Source organism: Alligator sinensis, unplaced genomic scaffold (assembly GCF_000455745.1).
Source record: "Alligator sinensis unplaced genomic scaffold, ASM45574v1 scaffold777_1, whole genome shotgun sequence".
NCBI lineage: Eukaryota > Metazoa > Chordata > Crocodylia > Alligatoridae > Alligator > Alligator sinensis.
Window position 1 is genome coordinate 4,394,049 of NW_005841882.1, and position 26,690 is coordinate 4,420,738.

At 41.0% G+C, this 26,690-nt stretch overlaps 1 protein-coding gene across 15 annotated transcripts in view; it reads right to left on the reverse strand.

Annotated features, from left to right (window-relative positions):
- Positions 1 to 26,690, reverse strand: part of ZMYM2 (zinc finger MYM-type containing 2) — a 98,761-nt gene that overhangs the window by 70,505 nt on the left and 1,566 nt on the right. For 9 of the 15 annotated variants that reach the window (XM_025196640.1, XM_025196637.1, XM_025196641.1 and 6 more), the window contains 4 exons: positions 24,378 to 25,234; positions 17,045 to 17,330; positions 11,702 to 11,867; positions 9,709 to 9,921 (listed from right to left, as the gene is read on the reverse strand). In XM_025196640.1, coding sequence (XP_025052425.1) covers positions 9,709 to 9,921; positions 11,702 to 11,867; positions 17,045 to 17,330; positions 24,378 to 25,224 — 1,512 coding nt within the window. In that variant the 5' untranslated portion in view covers positions 25,225 to 25,234. The remainder of the gene's footprint in view (positions 1 to 9,708; positions 9,922 to 11,701; positions 11,868 to 17,044; positions 17,331 to 24,377; positions 25,235 to 26,690) is intronic. The other 6 variants (XM_025196647.1, XM_025196646.1, XM_025196650.1 and 3 more) reach the window with 3 other exon arrangements.

Below are 26,690 nucleotides of genomic sequence, written 5' to 3' on the forward strand. Positions count from 1 at the left end.
GGGGGGGGGGGGGGGTTGAGCATGCACACGTGTGTGTGCTCGCACATACATGTATGTGGGGGGAGAAAAAAGTGAGGAATTAATCAATCATTTTTTAAGGGAAATAGGACATTTCTAGTCAGACAACACCCACATAATTCACCCTACAATCTATCACAAAATCTCCCCTCAGCAAATGCACTTCTTGTAATCAATTGATATTCTTCCCCCTGTAGTGCTGAGGAAAAACAAGTGAGAATGAACTTAAACAGCAAAAATTAAATAATTTTGAGCTACACTGAGAAATGGAAAAGACTTGAAGACAGAGTCTACCCTGGACTAGAATCCAAGAAGAAAGTATTTGATTTACTCTAAAATTTGTGCAGAGAACTCAAAACCCCAAAACAAACCTAGAAAGATTGATGCAAATAGATTAAAAAGTGACCTGGCAGATAGCCCCAGCAGCAGATTCAGAAAAAAGGTTGATAAATTAGTGAAGATTTCACAGCATTTAGACCTAGAAACGAAAGAGACCAAATGAAGTTAAGGCTTTGAAGTAATCCAGAACTCCAGGAGGCAGAAAGTTCTAAAATCAACTGGAATCAGTTTGAGAAATGGGTTATGCAACCCGTAAGTTTGTTTATGGGTGGGCAGAACCTCTGTTGCAGTTACACGGACTGTACAACCTGAAAAAAAGCTGTACCTATTCTTTGATCAGAGTTTTCCTGTAGCATTCCTGGGTAAGACTGGGGTACAAAACTATAGATGGATAGTCATCCAAGTACAGAAACCAAGGAGAAAGAAAAAAGATTGTTTGGTACGTAAGAAAGAACTTATTTGCTACAAAGAATAATGTGCTATGGGCTGAATGCAAATCAGAAAATCAGGAATTCATCTGAGACAAGTGGCTGAAGAAACTGGAGAAAGATATTTTAAAAGAACTGACCTCCTCTGTTGTCAGTTAGACTGTCACTGCCAGACACCTGTTATGCCACCTTGCTACTGAAGTCTCTCCATATTTCAACCAACATATACCACCATACAGCAATCATCTACAACCCCTTGACCTGTCAAGGCATACTAATTGTTGAAGTAAACTCAATTTTGTTTCCAACTTTGTAACCTAATCCTCCTATGCCTATCATTTCCATTTTATCCGTCACTCAAGTCATGCCTTTAAGTAAACTACTGTATTTATTTGCATACCGCACATGCTTGAAGAAGGTGCGCACACACCTCTTTTTGGGAATGCAGAATGAAGAAAAAACAATTTTTTCCAGAGTGCCCCCTGACGTGGTTCCAACTTCGTAACCTAGTCCACCTATGCCTATCATTTCTATTTTATTCTTCATTCAAGTCACACCTTCAAGTAAACTACCATATTTATTTTCATACAACATATCCCTGAAAAAGACAAGCATGCACCTTGTTTTGGAAAGGCAGAATGAAGAAAACAAAAGATTTTTCCAGGGTGGCCCTGGACATGGTAACAAGGCTGAACCCTCTGGCTGAATGGAACAGGGGTTGATTCCAGCTGTCACTTACTCTCCTTTGCCCTGCAGCTCAGCCAACAGCTAGTGCCAATTGGGCAGTGACTGCCAAAGGAGTAAACCTGTAGCTGTTGGCCCTGCAGAAAGGGGACAGGGTATGGCACTGATCAGACCCCTGCTCTATGCAGCCAAAGGTTTCAGCCCTGGCTGGAATAGAGCTGAGCACAGCCTGTTGCCACCCTTCTAACATCCCCCCCTGCTGCCACTTCCATGCAGGAATCACTTTCTTTGCTTAAGATACCTGCCCTCATTTCAGGTGGTCAAGTTTCAGGGGGAAAGTTGTATGTGATATGTGCATAAAATGTGGTAACTTCTTCAGGGTAGCAACAGTGTTACTATAAAGTCTATGAAACACCTACCTCACTTTTTTCATGGAAGTCAAAGCAGAACATAGAACATCAAAACAAACATACACCATCTTGCAAGTGTCAAAAGGAGGTTAAACATTTTTATTTTAAGGAAGCACAGCAGATTCTAGAGATGAGGTAAGGCAGTGACGGCCAACCTTTCTGGCAAGTGCGCCACAAATTAGCCCCATAGCCTCCCCAAGTGCCACTCCAATCCTTTTCCCTTACTCCTTCTCCCATACCAATCTGCTGCTCTACTGTCTACTCCCTACCCTATCCACCACTGTGCTGCTTGCCCCCTCCCAAACCTGCTACATGCTAAGCACAGGCTGTCTGTGACACTTATGGCACCAATGTCATAGGTTGGCTACCGCTGGGGTAAGGTACTTGAGGCAAACAAATTACTGACTGTGGCAGATGTGTAGGGATACACTGTTTGGAAAGAAAAACAAATCAGGGGAGAAGGGGATTGAGAAAACAAGATACTGTCTTCAGGGACTGGATATCAAGGGTCTCAGAGACCAAGAATAGTGGAGATGTACATAACCAGAGTGGGAGTATGGGATGAAGAATGCAACAGATTCTTTCTTCAATTGATGACTCCAGGGCATCTGTCCACAGAAGTAGTAGACATGTGTGTTGTATGCATTTGTAAAAGTGTAGATATTAAGACACTTTAGGAGGTGAGCTAGAAAGAAAATACAGAAGTTTCACCAGCTCATCCCTAACTGCTGTAGAGCCCATAAATGCATAAGGATATAGAATAATTTTTCAAACTGTCACTGTTTATTTGAGAGGCTATACACCATGAGGAGCTTGAAAGTCCAGGAACCATTTCTTAGTCTCCTAATGAAGACAACATTTGAATAAAACCTGAAACACTGACTGGTACAAAGGAGGTGAATAATGCAAAACTGACACCTAAGTTAGATCAATCTACCAATTCCTTCTATAGCTCACCCACCCAGCTTTGAATCCATTAAAAATATATTAGAAATGAAGATTTTATTAAACATGCAAATAAACCTAATTTCAGTAATTGCTGGACGTGTCTATATGTGCATATCCATGCAACACAATCTCCAGCACAATAAGCTTATCAAATCAGAATTTACTGCTTCCAGGTGCCACATTTACACGTGTCCCCTCTGCAGCACATTGAGCCAGGTCAGAGCAGTGGCTGGCAGGGGACCTGGGGGGACAGCCTGCCAGCCTATGGCTGTTCCGACCTGGCTCAGTGTGCTGCAGAGGGGCTGGCTGGGGCACAAGAGTGCTCCTATGTAGGGCTAGCAAGCAGGCAGCACCCTCACTGAAGCATCCCTGTGCCCTAGCCAGCTGCTTCAGCATCTATACGTACGTTGCTGTGTACAAAAACTCAGCAGCAGGATAATACTTGTATTTATAAGTACTACCTTGCTACAGTTCTTATTAGTTTCCTGCAGCCTAATACAACCACATGTGTAGATCCCAAAATGTTTACTGTGGAGCTAATTAGTCTACTCTGCACTAAATGTCTCATGTAGATGTGCCCACTGTGATTTTTTCCACATTTTAATTCTCCCCCTCAATTTAAATGCAACATTGAATTTTGTAGTGACAAAGCATAGGTTTTAGAAGCTGGCAAGGGGAAAGGCATCAGTTAAAAGCTGATTCTTGAAAGCAGCTCTCCATTAATATTAAGGGCTTGGAAAACCACTTGAAATGGTGTTGAAATCCTAGTAAGGTCATCTCCAAGTAGTGGATTTACTAACTAATTTTATCACCAAGGGAAATAATAGATCTCTTAGCAGCAAAGGAACAAAGAAAGCTCATCATGCTGGTAACAGCGAGGGTAGTGGTGGGAAAAGATGATGGACTATGTAGAAACAAGGAAGAAATCCATGCCCACATAAGACTACAGAACTTCTGAGGAATAATCATAAGGAGGTAGCTTGTAGTAAACAAGTCTAAGACAGAGAGGGGAAGACAATTAATGGAAAGATGCTCAAAGACAGAAGAATGGGCCTTTGAAGACCTAGGGTGGGTATAAGTTTGGCCTCTATGGTAGCCTGAGAAAATAAATTGCACAAGTTATGTGGAAAAGCGCCAGGTTTGATAAATGCAGGATGGTGCTAGTCTTGAGCAACAAGCAGAACTGCCAGAGCTTGCAACCTTTTAGGGCTAAAATTGGATGGGAAACAGAAACATGACTGCAACTGAAGAGAGGTGGAGGAGGCAAAAGGATCAAGCCCATATTTCTGGATATACATTTTGTACATGTCATCCTGAAACATCAAGGGAGGGGGACACTTCCCCTCCACACCTTACCACCCCAAGAAAGAAGTTCCATTTTCCCTTATGTTACCCATAGAAATAAATTGACACTGACCATACAAATAAGGATAAAATAGTAGTTTCTCTCAAGCTGATGTACAGACATAAGAATACTTCAGATTTCCCTTTACTATAACCCTATTACCTTACCCTCCTGTTGTTCGCACCAGCAGACAAAACTGGAAGATTGGGTGGTCGTAATTCTCATTGCCCTACCAAGGCAGTGTAGTGTTCAAGAGGGTCTCACAGCCAGATGCAGAAAAAAAATTGTCAGTAATAGTCTGAAAAGCAAATATTTATGGATCCATGCAAAACAATACAATGATCAATCACATCAGATGCAGAATTATGTGCCTGATGCTGTCTGGACACTGTCCCTAACAACTTCCCCAAGTGAAAGTCAGAAGAGCCAGAAGTTTAAGAAGGGAGACTGCTGAACAGAACAGACAGAGCAGAATTTAAAAAGTGATAAGCGGCAAGTGGGGAAAATTATAGATGAATAAGTAAAGGGGAAAGAGCTTGACAACAATTCCTTTTGAACAAGTATAATATGCAAGTGGACAACTAGAAAGCTTGTTTGTATACTTTTTACGCTGGAAATACACATGCTGTGGAGTTTTTGCTTAAAACAATATTGAAACAAGGAAATAAATCAAAGTGTTCCTGTCTCAGATTTACTATTTTCAACAGCATGCGAGGAAAGGTTTCATTAGATGAAGTAGGACTGTGACTTCTCACTTAGAAATCCCCATTCAGGGTGGACTCCCTCAGTTGGCCCTCACTGCAACTGGGAAGAACAGCATTTTAGAATAATCTTATTAAGACTGCGGCTCTCTCCCCCTTTCCCCAGGAGCACACCCATACCGCTATTTCTCAGAAAAACCTAGGACAACTGGGTTCAAATACATGCTCTAAGCAGAAAACAGCAAAAGAAGGAACACTACATGTATGAAAAGAAAGCCAAAAATCAAAATACTAAATGGGTACTCTGATATAGCATTAAGTGTCAGTTCATGCAAGGATTTAGAGAGGAGGAAAAAACTGGTAGTCAGGCCAGCAATACAGCAGCATAAAAGTGAGGGTTAGGATCTAATCAAATTAAGCACAAGCAGAATTCAACCCATTTTAACTTGAGTCATCTAAAGTTAAGGTACAGCTAAGGTTAAAAGTAGTGTGATCAAAACAATGCCACTGATTTATGACCAAGAATAAGCCTGCCAAGCGAGCACCCCAAACCTACTAGCAACCCAAGACAATCAGGGACAGCAAGTTTCTTGAGAAATTCTACTGACCAGTTAGCAAAAATAAGGAACATAGATATTCGTAAGAGGACCAAATAAACTAGAACAAGACACTATTTATCTTCTTAAATACAACTGTACAATAGATATGTTTGGGTTTTATTTCAACCTGTGGTAAAGGTATAAATGAGATTACTGATTCTAGAAATGAACTATAGGTAGTATCTGCTCAAATGGGTAATAGGGTAAAAGATTACCTGTAAATAATGTTACTCAGTTTTTCCTTCAGTTGCTCTTGGCAATAATTTAAAAGACTCCCCTGTAGATATTATCTTGTTTTCTTTGGTTAACCATTTTCCTCTCTAGAGACACTCTTGGAGTTGCTTCTTGCCTCTCTCAAGGCTGAAGAATTTTAACTTCAGTAAAACTAAAAAGGGTTAATTTAGGATCTCCTAACCTTGAAGTACTCTTCCAAGTCTAACAGATGCTTTCAGGGGAGTTTTCCAGATATTTCACCTACATTGTTTTTTTTAGCAGTACTTATATTATAAAAAGCTACCCACAGACCTTTGTCAGCTAGAGGCATAGACATATCACAACCCATGGGCAATATAGGTCCACTAGTGAACCCCTAGCGTAGATGCTGCTCTGCTCACAAGACACAGCTTCTACCAACTGAGCTCCTGTTGTGTCAGGGAGCTCGTGTAAAGCTGACAGCAGAATGCTACCTTCTTCCTGTTGAACTAAATGCATAGCAAGGGGCCCAACTAACTTGATGCTTATCACCATAGTTAAAGCATCAGCAGAACAGCACCCATAGCATAAACTCAGTTGATGGTATATGAGTTCTTAAATATACCCATTTGTGCCACCATAAATACTTGGTTTCCCTCCTGAATGTTAACAAACTTTAAGTACTTGTAAAGAATAACACTTCAATAGGTTTGTCTACCTATTATGGCTTCCATTCTTCCCTCATACGTAATTTCTTCCACTAATTCATTTATTACTTTTCACCAGTTTCTTTTTAGTTTACTTGGTATCTTTCAGTCACAGAAGCACTCAGTCATATGCCAGCTTCACCAGTGCTCTATTAGGAGGGAGCAGTTATCATCTCCTTAGTATACAACCTGAATGACAGAATTTTCAAAAGAAACAAAAGCATTACTGACTTAAACTGTCTTTGGAAATTGGATTCAGGAACCCAGGTAATATAAAAAATATAAAATAACCAATTTGAAAATGAGAATCTGGTACTTCTGAATATTTAATGTCTCTCCAGATCAAGAATAGCACTGTCTCCTTTTATCCTGTCTTCCCCACCAATATATTGTAGCGTAAAGAACAGAGATACCCCCATATCAAATCATGACCCATTTGCCCTCACTCTCCACAACCATTCCGCCATCCAGAAGCCATAATTATTTTATTCTGTGAACAATTTCATTTCTGTGTCTAAGAAAAAAAGACTGTACGTGATAAATTATGAAGACTACTAGTTCAAAAACAGTTTTTTTAAAGTATTTATTTCACAAATATGGATTAAGTATGTAGGTAGATACAAAAATTATGCATCAGTTCTAGTTTATTACAACTACATTTTAAAAGAAACTGATTGGAGTATAACATTGTTTTATACAAACCTCACAGCAAGAGACCTATTTATTAAACAATTTCTTGACCATAGGAGGAATATATTCACTAGAAATATTTGTTATACTACACAAATGATAAAATAGCTGTATGACATAGGTGTGGCTATATGTTTCCCCACCTCTTCCTGTATTACTGTTTCTACACAGGAAGGATTAAAAATTAGAGAAGAAGTCCTCCCTTTTCTTTCCCAAGCTGCACTCTTCTTTAAAGTAAATATAAATCAAACAAACAAACAAACAAACAAAGCCTTTCAAAAAAGAGAACTAGAACTACTGTATAAAAGTAAGCTACATTTTACCTATAAGTACCAATTGCTAGCAGTGACTGCAATGGGCAATGAGGTTTCCATCATCTAAACTAGGTTTTTTAAAGACATTTTAAACATATTCACTTTAAAAATCTTATTGCTGAATAAGACTACCTAGTTGTACCCATCTGTCAAAAAATACCAGACACACCAAATTACCCACGATTTCTTCAAAAGCAATTTAAAAACATAAATGCTCACTGCTAGACAAGGAGTTGTTATAAAAATTAATTCTGTTCCAAGTTGCCTTGCCACCCATACCAAAGACACACTGGAAGCAATTATAATAAATTTTGGGGCATGCCTCTTTTAAACCAGCGGCAGGGTTGGTGTGCTGTTGTAGCCCTGACAGTCTGGGAAACATGTAAGATGCCCTTGTTTTCATTTAAACAATACTTTTAAATACTATTAACCAAATGCTGTGTCAATTACATTTGAAAACCTGACTATGAATTAAGTTTGGTCACTATCAATCCCACTGTTAAGCCACTAGAAATTAAATTTTTCACAGCCCATTACAATTCCCTGACCCACTCCGTCCAAGGGCAACAAAGTACCACAACAGAAGTTAGGCTTTGTTAGTACAAAAGTCTGCTACTGGCAATGGATACAGCATTAAAAAAAACATTAAGATTCACTTAACTTCATGCTAATGCATAATACCCACTACTAATCGTGAAACTTCCTAATAATGCTAATCTCCCACTATCACACTATGGCATACAACTTCCCATCAATGCCATGTCACCTCTTTTTCAAATGTGTCTACACACAATAGTACAAAAATATCTAAAGACTGCACAGTGTTTTCTATCATGTATAGAAGATGCAGATTTGTCATTTCACCACTCATAATTCCATGCTCACATGGCATTTCAGCAATGCATTTTTTGGTTCTGTGGGAAAGTCCCAGGTTCAAAGTTAATCTTGTCTTTTTTGTTCCTTCAAGAGAGCTTATTCAAGGTTTCTCCAAGTCTTTCCATGGCTTCCGTGCATGCCTATGTTTTTAGTATCTTGAAAAACCTATTCTGCCCCTTTTGGTTTTGCTCTGTGATAAAACAACAAGGCTCATGTTATGCTTTCAGTTATGCTATTTATACATATAATACATTTTCAAAAGTATTGCTTGGGTATTGCAAAAGCACAAGGAAAAAAAAGAATAAAATTAGCAGCACTTAGCATTCAAATACAGATCACATTATGAAACCTTTTAAAATTTGATACCAAGTGTCTTGATATAGAAAGAAATGATGAAGGATCCTCAGTACGGGTTGACACACCACTATCCCAAAGCAGCCGTAGTAAAATAATAAATACATCACCTTATGTTTGAAAAGATTAGACTCCCAAAGTAAAGAAACACTCAAATGAAAATACAGATATATCTTCTCAAAAGTAGTAAAAACACAGACCCTACAAGCTTAACACTCCATATACTAGGTCACCATGACAAGATAAACACTATGAAAAACAATTTCCAGAATATATCCCAACTTCAGGAACACCGGTTGTGAATTAACTGACTACAACATGAAATAGCTTGACCAACATTACGTTTAGTTTGCCCTAATGTGATCTGTTCAAAAGCAAAAGTGCAAAAAGAATATTATTCAGAAGAAGTCCATTTTGGGCTGGACTTAAAAAAAAAAAAAAAAAAAAGGTATAGAAAGCTAAAAATGTTGGGAGTACCTGGAAGCCAAGTAAAGACAGAATGAAAATCTCATAACCCCAACACAGGAAGTAATAACGGTAAATCCTAGCTTCAGACCTGGGGAACTGTACAACTGAAAGGAAGGCAATAAGGCACAGATATACTCAATGTGTAAATGGTATGTGATTGAGAGCTATGACAACCAGGTCCAGCCAAAATGTCTGACACACTTAGCTTTCTCTGCTCTTCTAAATCATTATTCAAGTGAGCTTCCATAAATAAATAGGGGAAGCATGGTTGGCATGTGTGTGGGGCGTTTTGCTCATCACTATTGTATTAATAATTGAAGGTGCATTAAAAGAGAACGATTCTCTTCAGAAAATTTTATGGTATTGGAATTTTGGTTTAAGTACAAGCTTTCCTTTCATAACAGAAGTTTTAGGAATGAGCGCCAACCCTAATCACACGTGAGCTAAGCACTTCCATCTTGAAAGCTTGTTCATATTATTGTTCAGCTTGAAAACTTGTTCATATTATTGTCTTTGGCTGGTTTCAAACAAACCCCAAGTTAAATCAGTAACAGAATGGGTTTTGGCAGCATTTGTGTATAGGCTTGTTTTTTAATTTGTAGGATAAATTTAATTTCTTATAAACAGAAAGTTACCTGTTTGTATTCACCAACGCAGTTTTGGCAGCAGAATCTTTTCTGCTGACCATCTATAGTAAGGATATTGTTTCCAGCTCCTTTACTGGGCAAGTATTCCCCACAATGTTCACAGCAATTCATTATTAAACCATTCGCCATTCTGTATCTATTGAAGCAGTGGTCACTACACAGCTTATGAGTCATGTTTTTAAAGCTAACTTCATGACGAATCTGAAAAGAAAAAAAAATCATCAACAAACAAAAAGTTACTGCCAAGAACTAGTGGACAAGGCAATGACTATATTCAACAAAAGTTTTAAGTATAGTATTAATTTAATTGGCTTCCTAAATTACATGCTCACAGATGCATTTGAAACAACATGGCGGTTGTATATCTCTCTATTTGGGTCAGCTTCCAATCTCTAGGCAAAATTCTGGACCCAGATGTTTCTGTGACACTGGAGTCATAGGTCACAGGACAGAATTCACAAAGGCTACCCATGAAAAAGGGATTACACAATTTTACCATGCTGGCAGTTTGCTGGACAGGTCACTCAATTGTGTCTTTAATTTACATCACTGACTTGGGACAAATACATTGCACTTTCCCATATAAGACACGCCCTGTGTTTGCACCCAGAAAGCAATACTGAAAATGTTGTACAGCAAACACTGTAAATTCTAGCTGTAAAAATTTTTACTCAAAAGGATTCTCCAAAATATGCAATAATAAAGCCTTCATTTTTTGAATGCTAACATTTGTATGTAGTATACTGGCTAGTATTTACCCCTAGATAAACAAAGATCCTCAAAATAACTACTGAAAACCAAAATATGAAAGGAGCAGAACACAATTTCTGGTTTTCCTAAAGTTTCCTGAGCTTCGTAAAATTACTAGCTGTCTAAAGAGAAATTTTACAACAATAAGCAACGAGGGCGAACTATTAAATGGTAGCTGTACAAATACTAGGACTGTGCGAAGCTTTGGTCTTCGATTCAATTAGGCGGAGATTTGGCACAATTCAGTGGCTGAATCTCTGAACCGGAATCGAATCAGAGGACCCTTTAATCTCTCTGAATTGAATTGGAACCCTCCAAATCAATTTGGAAAGGTTCGGAGATTTGGATATAGAGATAGCTTTAAATGTTTTTTTCTGCATACATCTAGGTAGCAGGGGCTCGTGAATGCTGTGATGCTGGGGGTTGGATGGAGCACCCCACAGCAGCGCAGGGGGGTCCCCCAGAGCGCTTGACAGTGGACCCGGAAGTGGACCAGAAGCACTTTCAGTCCACTTCCAGGTCCACTGGGGAGCATGCTGGGGGGCCCCCCCGCACCTCCCCAGCTCAGTGACTGGCGCCTCCTGGGTCTGGAGGGGCACCCAGGGTCCCCCTGCAGCTGATCACCGAGCCGGGGGGCACAGAGGGGCCCCTAGTACTCTCCCCGGCAGACCCGGAAGTGGACTGGAAGTACTTCTGGCCCACTTCCAGGTTCACCGCCGAGCACATTGAGAGGCCCCCGCCCTCCCACCATGGGACACTTCATCCGCCCCAGCATTGTAGCAGTCACAAGCCATGCTGGTACCTCAAGGTATGTAGAAAAAAACTTTTAAAGCTGTGTATGTGTCCGAATCACTGATTCTCCGAATCGGCATCAAATCTGAATCGGGAACAGTGACCCGAATCAACGAATCAAATCACTGTCCCCAATTCGGGCCGAATCCGAATCGAATAGGGCCCGCAATACATAACAGCCATTAGTGATGCATAACTGACTTAGATTAACAATTATTTTTTTCTAATTTTCCTTAACATTAACAAATACAAATGAAGAGGAAAAGAAAAATAAAGCTGTTAAAAATACTTAACTTAGCTATCACAAATACAAAGATACAAAACATATGAACACAAAAATACTAGGACATTTATAAAAGTGGCTTACTTTTTTCAATGTTCTATACCAAAAAGTGATTTATGCTAAATAAGAGAAGAAGAAGAAAAAAATCAACCAGACCTCAGTCAGTTTACCACAGATAGTGCATCTTGATTTATTCAAAGCTCCTTTTGAGGGATTCTGTTTATCTTCATAGAAGGACAAACATGATGTACTGCAAAATTCCTGGAAGGACTCACTCGAATCAACTTGAGCAACAATGGTACCTTTCATTGTTGTTATATCTCTGAAAGACAAAGAACTCTAGCATAACTTTAAAAAAAAATAAACAGTTAATAACTGCTTTTCCCCACCAAGCAATTTTAATGCTAAGATCTTAAACAGATTTTGGAGCAGTTTGATTATCAAGTCTGTCTCTGCAGAATACAGGAGGAATATGAAATCACCTTATTGTTTTCTCTATCACCATTTTTCTTAAGCTAAGTAGTATTTAGTTGAATAAACACATACCTATGACTAACTACATTATGCGAAAGGCAACAATTCTTGTGGGCAATATTTATTAGACAAACTGCTTGCTTGGATTCATGGCAAATTACGTGGGTGAAATCATAATGATCGCAATGGCTGCTTACAGATGTAAAAAAATCCTAAAACAAAACGGCGCTTGACTTTAAACTCAGCATGCCCCACACCGATCCCAGCGCATGCCCAGAACAGGCACTGCATTAGCTTGGCCCACTTGCCCAATGTCTGTATAGATCAGGTGCTTCAGCTTTCAGCTTTTTTGGCACTTTTATCTGATAGCAGAGTGAATCAGCTTTAAATAAAAACAACAAAGCGCCCAATCTATACAGACGCTGAGGAGCCGGAGTTGAACTTGCGTACTGCCTCTTCTGGTAAGGCATTTTATTTCCCCCACCCCACATCTGTCAGCAGCCCAAAACACCAGAACACAAGTAGGAGAACATTTTCACAGGAAAAAAAAAAAAAATCACTCCTTCTGACCCACAAAGGAAATCTACCAAACACCTTTGAAAGAGGAGCTTGGGAAGAAAAATTCATTAGCCTGTAGTACCAGAGACTTAACATGGAAAATGACTTCCTGGCCCTTTATCATCTACCCCAAGATCACTAATCTCTCCACTTCACAGGTGATAACAATCCTCCTGAAGGATCTTGTTCTTTCATTACTGCATCTCTCCTGTTAGCTTTTTTTTTTCCGTCTGGTCTTTTTTTTTCTCCATCTGGTCTTTAGCTCCACTGTACCTGGTTCTCTCCCAGAGACCTGAAGAAGGGTACTGTGATACCTGAAAGCTTGTCTATCCCAATTATGCACTGGTCCAATAAAAAAATGTTACCCACAAGAATTCTTGACTCTTGCATATTCCTGGACCATCATGCAACATTGAATCATCACTTCAACACTACCATAATGGTACATTAAATATTCCAGGTGGATCCTATAGAAGAAAACGTAATACTTCTGCATATGCAAAAGGAAATTATGTGTTTATTTATAGTCCACCCCATCTTTATCAATTACTTCCAATGTTGAGCAACTATTTCCAAGTCTCTAAAGCACTTCCAGTATTAAAGAACTAGCAGTCTGCATGAGTGGGCAGTCATTAGCTGTGTAATTCTAATCTTGGTTTACTTTATTGCACGCAGAAGATTAAAATGTTAACTAACATTTTTATTAATTTTTTTCTTACTATAGTACTAAACAATTTTATATAAAAATTAAGCAAGTTGGTCAACAAATAGCACCTATTATTTGCCCTTCAGAAACCTATTATTATAGAGTAATTTTTTTTTTTTTTTTTTTTTTTACATAGGGCTCTAAAAACATTCTTTTCAGCCACAGCCAGAAATTTTAAGAACAAAACCCCACCCTCAATTTACCTGGTCTGGCTGCATATTTCAATAAAGCATTTAAAAAAGGGAGTCATTCAATAAAAAGTTCCAGAGCATTAATAGGAATAGGGATGACCTAGTTGTAATTCACTACTTTTGGACCATCCAAATAGTAAGGAGAGGTTTTGAACCTCTTTCCAATTAACATGCAATTATAAAAATCTTACAACCAGCATTTGACACTCTTGATTTTCATCTACATTGGGGTGGACAAAATCCAGCCTGCGGGCCAGATCCAGCCTGCGGACGGATTTTAGCCAGCACGCAGCATGGCAGCCAGACTCCATTTCCTGGCAGCCCCAGCTCTTTCAGCTGCCACTGCTGGACCCAGCACCATTGCCCAATCACCCAGGTGCATCCGCCCCATGCCCAAAACCAGTGGTGGGGCCTGCATGGGCAGGGTGCCCAGCCAGACAGCTGGGATGGGGCCACAAGCAGACAGGGAGCAGCGTTCAGGAGTGAGATAGGCAGACAGAGAAGGGAAGACCTCAGGATCTTGGGGTGGTGACAAGGTAGGGCCAAGGCCCAGGGCAGAGCTGAGATCCGCTGCCCACATGCCCCTGCGACGGGCACAGGTTCCATGAACAGAGGTATGCAGAGAGCGGATCACAGTTCTACCCTGGCCCTGCACTGTCACTGCCCAACAATACCAGCCCTAGTCCTGGACACAACTCCATGCACGGCTCTCAGCTGGTCTCTATGGATCATGAGATTCCCAGCTGGCCCTATACTGTCACCACTCCAAGATCCCAGGGTCTTCCTGGCCCCGCCTGTCCATCTCACTCCCAGACACCACTCCCCACCTGCCCATGACTCCATCCCAGCCACCTGGCCAAGTGCCCTGCGGGTCCCATCCCCAGAAGCAGGTGTGGGGTGGATAGGTCAGAGTGCCCAGGCACTGGGACCAGGTCTGGCAGTGGCAGCCAAAGGAGCTGCTGCTGGCAGGGCTGCTGGGAAACGGAGTCGAGCTGCCATAGGCTGGATTTTGCCCACCCCTGATCAACATAGTGCACTATGCTCCCAAGAAGTTTCAGTAGTCTCAGGGGAATGCCTATTGGGTGCTACATTATGACACTTTCCTTTTTCTAGTAGGCAAAGTTTCATTTCAGTAATACCAACATCCTGGAAATGTCATTCAGCCATATATGCCAGGAAGTGATCTAGAAGCTAACGACAGCATGTTATAATATCATATTGGAGTTGGATATAGCCCAAAACAATCCCAAACTCAGTTCTAAGTTCTCAAGCAAGGAGATGAAGATACAAATTACTCTGTAAAGACTGCCTTTAGAAAAGGCCTGTATTTCTACTAGAGGCAAAACACACATACATCTGCCCTTGTGGAAAAGGAAGTTGACCTTAGCAGAGCTTTTTGGAAAAAAGAGTGCTAAAGGATTACTGATTACTTGTATAACAGAACAGAGTTGGACTAGATTACCTTCTCAAGTCCCTTCCAACACTACTATTTTGTGATTCTGCGATCAAAAAGGGGAGGAAAATTGACATTTTTTACCAAACAGTGGTAGGAACAATTTTAAGCCATCCTTTTTATTTTTACTTTTAGCTAAGCCAGTCTGGTATTATGGATTTTATCCCCTTGGTATTTTTAAATTAAAAAAAAAAAATCAGTTTTATTAGAAACTGTTTTTAAAAGTTACACAATCATGTCATGCAGATTTTAATACCAAGTTTTTAGCAAGTCCCTAAATTTCAGGCCTTGGTGAATCACCTGAGGCCCACGAGCAGCTGTATGTGAAGAACCTGAGAGCTTGCTAAAACTCATATCTAAGGTAGCTCTGAAAATTTTGTTTTCTCTGGAAGCCACTTCATCTCTCAGCATACAAACAGCCCCCCTAAACCCAAATAAAACACATGAAAAAAATCCCATAAATAGCAGGAACACTGCATATTAAATCTATTGAAGTTACTATTTTTTTTGTGCGTTCAACAAAGGATTGAAATATCACGTGAAACTGGAGGAAACCAGCTGCTGCTCCCAACCCATACACCCACACCCCCCACAAATCCTACACACACCCACACACCCCTTCCCCCAAACCCCACAAACCCTATATCCACCCTCCCACCATCTATAAGAGTAAGACTTCATTTTAAACAATTATACTATCCCTTCTATGTATATTACACAAACACATGTAAATCAGGACAAAAATGTTTTTTGAAATGAAATTAATGAAAGTTGTAGTACATTTGATTTTTAGAACATAATTTGGTACCTTTCTGGTTCAGCCATGGCAAAAACCCCTTGCTGAAAGAAGTAATTCCAGGGGAGCAAGGGGAGGGACTTCTGGTGGCAAAGGTCAGGGGACAGCGGGCAGGACTTCCAATTCCAAGATGGCAACCAAGGGCTGTGGCACCTGTCAAGTGGCGGGACTAGCCATGTGGCCCTTGATGGCTTGCCAAAACTGGGTAAGCGGCCCTCCGCCCGAAAGAATTGCCTGCCCCTGAGCTAGAACATGCAATAAATCAACTAACCTTTCTTTCCATAATTGATATCTATAGATATTTTTCTACATTTGGCCCATTAAAAAGCGTGCACATATGCGCGCGCGCACACACTAGTTCTCTTTTGAATGCATTCAAATGTCATACAACTATATATCAGTTATAAAGAAATCCAAACATACTTAGTATATTTTCATTAAAAACTATGGGCATGCCTACCAGAAGATTCACAATGAAAAGGAGTCCTGGGCAAACACCACACCCACTGCATATTAATGATGAGACTGCTTCATCTCATACTTTAAAAACATTCCTTTTATAGATATGCAAACAAAATGGTTTTCTACCAAAAGTATTTACAATCATCCTGCATTTAATTTCCTCCATAAGAATCTATTATTTAATTAATTTCTGTGCAACGTAACTGTGCTGGATTGTGAAAAATAATTACAGAATGAATATTGAAGATAATGGTCATACTTAGGCTGAGCAATTCAAAAGCACAGATATTTTGTATGGCCAGTGTTGCTAGACTACAACTGCAGAAAATCTCCAACTAGTTCTTTTAATGAGTCAATGTCAAGTTGGACCCTGATCCTAAATCACCCATGTCTAAATAAACTTAACACTAGATCTCTGCATTACTCTGCATTACTGTCCACATACTTTCACTCCAAAAAAGACCAAAATCCTAATTTACAATTTCAACAACTTCTGTGTTTATTATTTCAGTTGTTTTCTATTGCTTCCCACAAGGCTCAATTCTCCAGACTTCTGCTCATACAAAATGCTGCAGATGCCCACTGAAAAGCATAGCCCATCAATACAGACCTCTCAAAATCATAGATGGCTCAGTGGAAGTAAGTTCCTAGCCCATGGACTTTTTGTTAAGACTCTCCATATGCTTGAGAGGCTACTTCAGAAGCATACCCATCTACTGGTCCACCTACACTTCCCTTTCCTCTTCTATCTAGCCCTAAGGTTCCTCCCAGATTATTAAACAAAGTCATGTTATATTTATCTCCCCCCACTTGCTAAATCTCAAAAAAGGAAGCTAGGGAAAAATAACATATCCCTTACTTTTTGCACATAACACAGAGTTTCTTTGGAGCAGGCTTATGTGAGAATGATGAAAGGCAAGTAGTGGAACAAAATAGGTGTGCTGATCCTTTCCGCTGGTATGCAGTCTGTCCCTTCTGCAAAGGTTTTTTGCAGTTTGCACATGTGACTTTAACCTGCTTAGAAGGTTGCTGCTGTGCAGAAGGCTGGAAAATCTGTTTAGGAAGTGATGCCACTGGTGATAAAGAATCCACACCCGGTTGCTTCTGATTCCTAGGGAATGAAGCTGATTGGGATATCCAGGAATCTTAAAGACATAAAATGCATGGAAAGTTAAGTAAACAGATACTTTCCAACATATACAACACTAGGAGTATTTGCCAATAAGGATATTTGGGGGGGATTTTTTTTTTAAATGCTTATGTGAATTATTCTCTGTCATTATAGCAGACCCCAAAGCATGGGACAAACACAGGACATGCACTTGCCAGACCAATCTCAGTGCTTAACACACATGCAGTAACTGCAAATTGGAACTTGCACCCACAAACAAAACCATCCCAGATGCAGTTAAGGATTAGCTAGAGGACAGTTTATTATACAGGGTACAAGTTTAATATGTTACATTTCCATTTTTTAAAATCTCACTGTAAAGGATCAACTTTATACTTAACAACCCAAATCTGAAAGACTACAGATATTCAAAGCAGTTTTCCAGGTGTATACTTCAAAAACTCCAAACGCTTGTCTTTGTTAGAAAGATCTTTAAAGCTGAAACTGAAAAACTTCTCATTTAAGACTTCCAAAAGATACAAATCCTTGAATTTCAACTCTGAAAGCAGTCTCCCAGTCTAGTATCTGTGACTGCCTCCCTCCCACCCACGCAGAAGTCCAGAGATTTTTTGTATTACAATTAAAAACAAACAAAGCAGGTTCATTTCAACCTTCATGTTATCTATATGATGGATCAAAAGTTTCTACAGGAAGTAATACTTGTTTTACTCTAAAACCCCTGCAAGGCAGTGGCTCTCAAATAAAACAAGAGGGATCTCCAGACTAAAAAAAACTGAATTTTTGGTCATCTTAATAGCCACCAATGAATAAAAAGTAAACAGTTAATCTAGTTCTTGCAGTATTGAAAATCCATCTTCAGAGTCTCCTCGTATCATATGAGCTCCAGGTAACACAAACCCAGACCACAAGCTTACTCCTGGCTGGTCATTTGACAGTATGAATCACAAAAATGTAGAAAATTCTTCTTCCCAAAGAAACAAATATCTCTCAAAAGTTGCATGCTTTTGTATGAACTGTGTTCTTAATGCCTTCATTAGGTTCAGGAGACAGTGTTCTGACTAAATAAACTATTTTCTTCCAAAAAAAAAAAAACAACTTCTCTAGCATTTTCTCCAGAATTTAAGTTTTCAATTTGAACAACTGTGTTTCTATCTAGCAATGAAGTTCTACCCATTGCAAAGAGGGAGGACTACTCTTCTTCTTAAATGAAGCATGAAAAAAAAATTTGAAAGTGAGCTCCTTTCCATTCTGTAGATATAAATTACAACGTGCAAGCTATCAACAGTACATTCAGGGCACCTGCACTTATCTTTTGATCCTGTCATTTAATGCTTCTTAATCAATGTTCACAGAAATGTTGTACAAGTAACTGTCTGACAGCTGTCCTTTTAGAAGGACCCTCAGTTTTAACATTTAGCAATGCCCCCTTTTTCCTCATGTATTGTGCACAGGAGTTTACTTAGTTTCCTTTCCATCCACAGCAGCAAATCACATGCCCAGGAAAATTCCTGGACGTGTGACTGTAGTTCCAGTATTACTTTTTTGAGATTTTATGGGTTGCTAAGGTGGGCACATTCCATTTCAATTTATGTTAGATCTCTAAACCAGGGGTGTTCACCCAGTCCACGGGCAAGATCCAGTCCAAAACCCTGTGCGATCCAGCCCAGGAGGCTCCCCACAGGTCTGGAAATTTGGTAGCATGGAAACAGCAGCATCACTCTCCTGCTGCCAATTTTCCAGATGCACAGGGTGCCCTGAGCAATGCATGCTGAATCAGGTGCCCAATACCAGTGTGCAGGGCTGGGCAGAGGTGGGGTGATGCTGGGCCCCAGGTCCCAATCCCAGGGTGCAAGGGTCGATGCCAGGCCCCTGGAGCCCAGTCCTGAATCACAGGAGGAAGGGGGCAGTGTCCTGCACCCCAAGACCCAATCCTGGTGTGCAGTGGCAGCGGTGCTGGGCCCACAGAGTCCAAGCCAGCCTGTGGACTAGCCCCACACAACACATCTGGCTGACAAGTCCAAGAGGCTGAGCACCACTGCTGTAAACAAAAACCATACCACTCAACTCCTTCTAATATGCTACAAGTGGCCTCAATACTCTCATCAGATCTTAAGGCTCCAAGCCAACTTTCCATACCTTCACACGCAGAAAGTTATTATAAAATATAGAAACAAAATAAACATCTAGTATTGTGCTGCCCAACCCACCTGGGCCTGCTGCCCAACCCACACTGTGCCAGGCCATCTTATCTGGCCCATATTTAAGGCCCTACTGAATTCATGGCAGAAGTGGGCTGCACTGCAGCTCCTTTAATCTTGCAGGTCCCCCCACACACCCTCTTGCCACCTACTGGAGAGGCCCCACTTGTGGCTCCCACCTGATCAGCAGAGAAGTGAAACCAGTGTTTTTGCCTCCCTGCCGGTCAGCAGCAAGCAATGGGGCTGCTTGGGCCTCTCAGCCAATCAGTAGCAAGAGACAAAAACAGCGCCATGTTTAAAACCGTGGTTTTCGCTTCCCTGCCAATTGGGAGCAAGCCACATGTGGGACCCCCTCCGCCAATCAGCAGTAGGGGAGCACATAGGGGAACCTGCAAGATTAAAAGGAGCTACAGCGCAACCCACTTGTGCTGTGAATTTGGTAAGGCCCTACCTACATGGCTCCCCAGAGGTGTAGCAGTGTAGCTCCTCACCTGGGGCAACAGCGATTGCCACCACGCCACTGGAGATGGTACAGTCAGCTGCCACTGCAGTAGTGGCTGTTTTTGCATCGCACCCCTCCCCTCCAAAGGCAGTACCTGAAGCTACTACCTCAGTGGCCCCTGCTCAGTGGGGGAGCAGTGGCAACATTAATTGCCATTACTCTTACAGCCACATTAATTAATGCTACCACTGCTTGCCTGTCACCAAATTTCTGGACCATGGCAAAGCCCACAAGCCTGACACCATAGTTCTGTCAGCCAAATCCGGCCTGTGGGACATAGGCTGAGCACCACTAATCTACCCATAACAGAGGATTCTTCTCAGTCCATTCTTGCTTTTCAGTTATTCATTCTAACCCCCCCATGGTCTCGCATCTTCACAGCACTCATCTTAATAATCCCCTGCTGCCAACTGTAGCCCAGTTTCTTGTGCCTCATCTCTATCTTTTCTGCTTTCCTCACTTAGACTTGGGACATATTTATTTTTATGGAGGACATTTGTGTCCTATGAACTCAAAAAAAGAAAGTTTCTCTTCCTTCCTCCCTGATTCTCTTTTGTTTCACTGTGATACTGTTGCCCCAAATCTCATTCTCCAGGTCCTTCTAATCCCACAAAGCAATACTTTTTTAGCAATACTTCTTCCATTTGTCTGCATTCTAGAATGTCCTCCCAGACTGCTGGGTCATCTGAGAAGCCAGCTTTCTACCCCTAGACCTTGCAGCTGTGGCCCAGAGTTCCCCACCCCACCTTCCTCCATAGAAGAAGTCAGCTCTTGCCTGACCATTGTAGCTTGTGCCTGAAGTAGCAAGCGAGCTGTTGGCATTATCTTGATGTAGTTTGTGATGTAGAAACAACACTTTTTTTGTTTTACAGGAACATATATAAACAACTATTACAGTTAAGAACTAACAACCTTGCTAGTACCCTGGCTCAAGGGTCTGAACCCTAAATTGTGTGCAACAGAGTAAGTCCTTGGAACATAGAGTCCAGGAAATGTAGCATTACAGGTAACACTCTTGGTGAGGCAACACATATTTCCTGATGTAGCAGGAATTTTTGCTGCCTGTTGTCTCATCAAGAGCGTCTCCCCTACAATGCCACGCGTCCTGGACAGTCTATGTTCCCCAAAAGACTTATTCTACATGACCCAGTCAGCCATGACTCTGGAAAAGTCTCTCCACTCTCACCTCCCCCCCTCCATTTTGCCTGCCAAAAACAAGGTGTAGGTTTTATTTGGAGGCACAGTGTATGTGAGAAAGATACAGTATTCTAGACTGCCCTCTTAATAAAATAGTAGAGGTACACTGATATATCAGTTGCCTATTGGATCAGCACCAATAAAAGGGAAATGACATTATTGGCTATCAGCTTTTCTTGGCCATTATAGCTAATAACGTTTACCGATAATTATGCCTTCTGGCCAGGGCCCTGGACACCTACATTCCCTCTACCCCATGGGGCCAGGGCCCCTGGATGACTGGGTTCCCTCAGGAAACAAAGGGTTTCCCCTTGAAGGTGGGCAGCATTGTAGCCTGCAGGGGGTCCTGCTTGGGGCTGCTGGGACATGCATGCACATGGCCAGGAATACCGCTGGGCAGTGTGGAGAGCAGCTCCCTGCTTGCAAGTCTGTGGAGGAGAAGGGGTGTGGGGGAGGGAAAATCAAAGCCCCTACGATAAGAGAGGGAGTGGGGCAGGGGCTGGAGGCGCTGCCCAGCCAAGGTGGTCAATGGGATCAAGGGCCAGGCTGGGGAGTGGAACAGAGCCACGGGTGGCTTGTCCAGGGAGCTGGGGGGGGGGGGGGGAAGCCCCCCCATCACTGCATGCACCCCTGCGGGAGGCATGAGGGAATATGTGCCCCTCCAGATTTGTACATGGGGCTCTCCACTCTGCTGCTTTTCCCTCGGGAGCCCTGCACCAGCCCTGTGCCCCCTGCCTGCCTGGAAGCAGTGGGGTGGCAAGTTGTGCTCCCCACTGCTAGGCAGGCAGAGGCATGCAGCTGGCATGGGGCTCCCAGGGTAAGGCAGCAGAGTGGAGAGCCCCAAGCCCAGTCGGCAACCTGCATTTGCCCTTCCCCTGCTCAGCTCTGTTCCACTTAAAAGCATCCCTACACTTAAAAATGGTGGCGGTGGCACTTGAAATAAAGCTCATTCAACGATGATCCACCACCGCCATTTTTAAGCGCTGAGACACTGATACCTATGACATAGGAGGCTGCTGGAGCACACCAAAAGAAAAGAAAAGATTTATGTCCATACTTTAAAATGCAACTGGCTATCAGATTGGCATCAGCTGAAATGGTTGGTTAATAACTGGCTATCAGTATCAGCCAAGAAAATCTTTATCAGTGCACCCCTATAAAATAGAGACTGGTTGGAACTGCTTTACCTTTGTTATTGGCTTAGCCTGAGAATTTTCTACACAGCTAGTTTAACAAGGCAACAGCAGGCTAATTTATATTGGAAAAACTTTACTTTCACAGTTGAACATTATAAGTTTTATTATTTTTAAATTAACTCCCAAAGACTGTAGTCCTAACTGTTCCATTTTGCCCTTACCACAGCCTGTATCTGGCAGAGTCAAGACATTTACTGCTATTCCGAGTTTCCTAAACAAACAAAAAAATCTTCCTAAGAGCCATAATTAACACTGCATAGCACAGAAAATTTTAGTAAAGAAGGCCCTAGAGAATAACTATTACAAATGACTATTAACAGACAGTAGATAGCAATACCTAAAAGGACACAAACCAGGTCCATCCTCATTATTCTAGGTATTGTCTGAAATGGAAATTATAAGTTCAAGGTCTTTCAGAACTACAGGATCAACATGCTACTCTCATGACTTAAAATTTAAGATCTCAGGTTCTCATACTCAGTTGTTTTGCTAAATGTACTCAAAAGGCAAGGATAACAAAATCTGTAGATAAAAGACACTACTTTTTTTTTCTAGGCGAAGTAGATTTAATGCATATAAGCCAGAGCACTACAGAAAAGGAAGTGTGGTGCTAATACTAACTTAATGCATAAATGTGCATGAGCTATGTAGGTACATAAAATCCAACTTCATGGACAGTATGGTGCCTGCATGCCAAATCAGTTATACACAGAAGCAAACATTGCTTTTTTGAAGGATTAGGTATTTATTTTTTTTATGAATAAATTACAGAGCATCATAGGAAAGTAGGGCTAGAAGGGAATTCATAAGGTCACCTACAGCCCTGCCCAACATTACATTTATGGAGTGACTGACTTGTTAAATCGTGCCATAAACTGCAATATGTCAAATATTCAGTTAACTTATGGTGCCATAAAATGACCAACCAGCCACAGAGATGTTCCATATATAATGGACTGCCCTCTTAAAAGCAGTCCCAACTAGTGGAACCTCTTTGTGGCCAATTTGTATGACAACCTAAAGTGAACATGTGGCATGTGTCCCAGAGCCAGCCCTGTCCCAGGCCTGATGCTGACAATCAACCAATTGTTGACTGCACCATTAATGCCTGCAGACCTTACTTCAGAGGCCCACAACCAAGACAGGATCATCCGTGACTAAACCATCCCAGGTAAATGTCTGTCTAACCTGCTGTTGTGAGACTGGAGTGATGCTGTAGCTTTGATGGTCCAGGAAAAACATGAAAGGCAAGAATGTTTATGGGCAATATATTTTATTGGACCAAGTCCATGACTGAGATAAATTTGAACAAGCTTTCAAATGCAGTAAGTCTATCCTAACCATGCAGTTATTCCAATAAGGGCTATCACCCAGAAAAATCCAAACAAGCTCTTGAAAATTCCGGGGATGGAGGTTCCACATCCTCTGTAAAGTAGGCTGTTCAAATGTTTAATTACCTTCATAGTCAGGAAGTTCTTAAATCTCCAAGCTAAATATCCTCTGCTGCAGCTCAAGGCCATTGTTTAGTTCTATCCCCAGTCACAGAGTAAAATATATCTCAATCCTCTTTATAATCATTATTCGGGTATTTGAAGACTTTTCAAGTCCCCCCTGTCTTCTCTTCTCCAAACTAAACAATCCTATTTCTTTTGGCCTTTCCTTATAAATCATGTTTCCCAGGCTTCTAATGAGTTTTCTAACTAATTGCTATTTCAGGACAAGTTTAAAGATATTGCACACTTCATTTCATTGAATAAGCAGGTTCTATTTCCATCTAGGAATGATCACTAGGCAAGTCAAAGATAAAACAGAGAGGGAAAAAAATCAAGTTTCTTTTCTAAGCATGAAGATAAAAAGCAGTTATTAAAGCATACATTTTAAAACCATCACATTACAATAATTTGTAAACCTTTCAGATTTTATGCATCTTTTAAACTTAAAAAGAAAGGTTTAAAATCATAACTTACCAGGATTGTGATGAGTCACAGATTCTCCATTTTGAAACACATCTCCAGCCACGTTCATTCTACCAGGATTGAAAGGTCCTACACCAGTCTTGGTCTGTGAAGTTAAAGATGGGGTGTATGTTTGTATATTAACACCAAAATTACTTGACTGCAGTCCGTTAGATACATCTCCCAAGTTGGTATTCTGCAGTGACGTTACATGTGTAATCATTAAGTTCATGTCACGCCCTTCAGTATTTTCTAAATGACCATCACTCACAGAGCTCATACCTGTTTCTAATGTTGTAACATTAGCAATCTGAATTTCAGAGTCTGGTTCTGTGGTTATACCACTATTAACTATTCCTGAATTTACCTTACTTCTTGAAAAACTGGAAGCTGAGAATTCCATATCGTTGGTTCTATTTTTACACTCTGGAAGCCTTCGTTCATTAAAACTGGAAGCATTCTTCTCTTGCCCTTGATTTGTTTCAATATCTTCCTCATCATCTATAATAATAGTCTCACTTATACTTCCTTTTTGAGAATTTAAGTCTTTTGGAGGAGGAAGCAGTTTGGACTCATTCCCTTGAAGCTCTTCATTTTTTGATGAAGTAAATGTAAGGCTTCTTTGATCCGATATCAGCGATGCAGAGGTCTGCGGAGGTTGTATAGGTTCAATAAAAACTACATCATCATCATCTTCTATAGATGAGTTTTGGAATTTATTAGATCTAGAAACTAGAGAATTAGGTGGTCCTCCAAAAGAACTTCCTACATTCGCAAGACCAGCTGCCATGGCGGTAGTCCCTAGTAAACCAGAAGGATGTTCAGATAGTTCTACTCCTCCGAAAGAACTTGCATCCATTCCAGATAAGCTGTTGTAAAGCAAAGAGGAAAACAAGTAATTTCAGTAAAATGAAGTAACTTCTTTTAATGCCAAAATAGTCCATAAAATTAAAGTCTTTGCTTTAGCTTTTCTTTTAACAGGATCAACACAATAAAAATGCAAAGCTTTCAAACCCTCTTATTTGTTTTTCGGACCTAAAAATGCAATCACTTCAACATCATTATGCCATACTAGCAAAGAATATGGTTAGTACCAATTTCAGCTTTATTACTAATACAGCAGATACTTGGCACTACATTTAGCAAGATACATTCTTTGACTAATCGTGCACACAGAGCAGGATAAAGAATCCATGTTAGAGATTTCAGGAAACAACAATGTTGCTGAATTCAGTTCATATTTCTAAGGTATAAATGTAATACCAGGTCAAACTAATCATCTGTCTAATCCAGTATCCAACAATGGCAGGAGTGAATGCTTCAGAGGGAAAGCACTGGACCAACAAACTTTTTTTTTTTCACTGACCACTTGAAAATTGCTGAGGGTCTCGGCGGACCATTTAATAAACTTTTTTTCTGTTCTACAAATCAAAGCACACGACTCATATTTTAATATCAGTAGTCTTCCCTGTCTAATGTGCCTCTTTTCTGAGCAAAGTTCTGGGAAGTCAGGTGTAAGGTTTGTCAGCTTTAGCCTTAGGTCACCTTTCTACCTGAATGGAGGTCGTGGACCAGTGGTGGTGTGTGGAGCACAGTTTGAGAACCTCTGATCTAGAGCAACAGGGCTCAAATGTTCCAGACTTTGGGCCAGATGAGTAGTGGGGGTTTAGTCCAAAGTATCTAGTACGTGGAATCAATCTTTGGGCCAGATCCAGCACAGGCTCAACATGCAGACGTGGCCCTAACCCCATGCATGCCACCCCAGCCCCCAGCCCTATGCATGCTGGATTGGGCCCACTCACCCAATGCAGCCCAAAGGGTTGTCATCTAGCTCGTGGGGCTTGAAAACTTGGTAGCAGCAGAGCAGGTGGCAGCATTAATGGCAATTGCTCCCCCACTGTCATATTTCCAGACCAGTGGGGAGTCCCATGGGCGAGACAATATGGCTCAGCAAGCTGGATCTGGCCCACAGACTGGAGGTTGAACACCACTGATAGAGAGTAACCCTGTTCATTACTGTCTGTGGCATCCACCATTATTAGGGATCTCCATAAATCGTGCCGGAAGTTCCCCCTGCAAGACCTCCTTTAATGTTTTCATTTCACCACTTTCCCCACTGCCACTGATTGAGTCACTCAAGGTATAGGTTAGGTTAAATAAGACTACTTAACAGTAGTCTTAAAAAGAAAAAAAATGTGCTCACAGTTTGCCAAGGTAAACTAACGCAACAAAATTAAAACTGAACATCGATTAATCCTTGTTTCATCACACGTACCATGGTTTTAAAATTTCTTCAAGTAATTTTTTTTTTACATAAACACAATT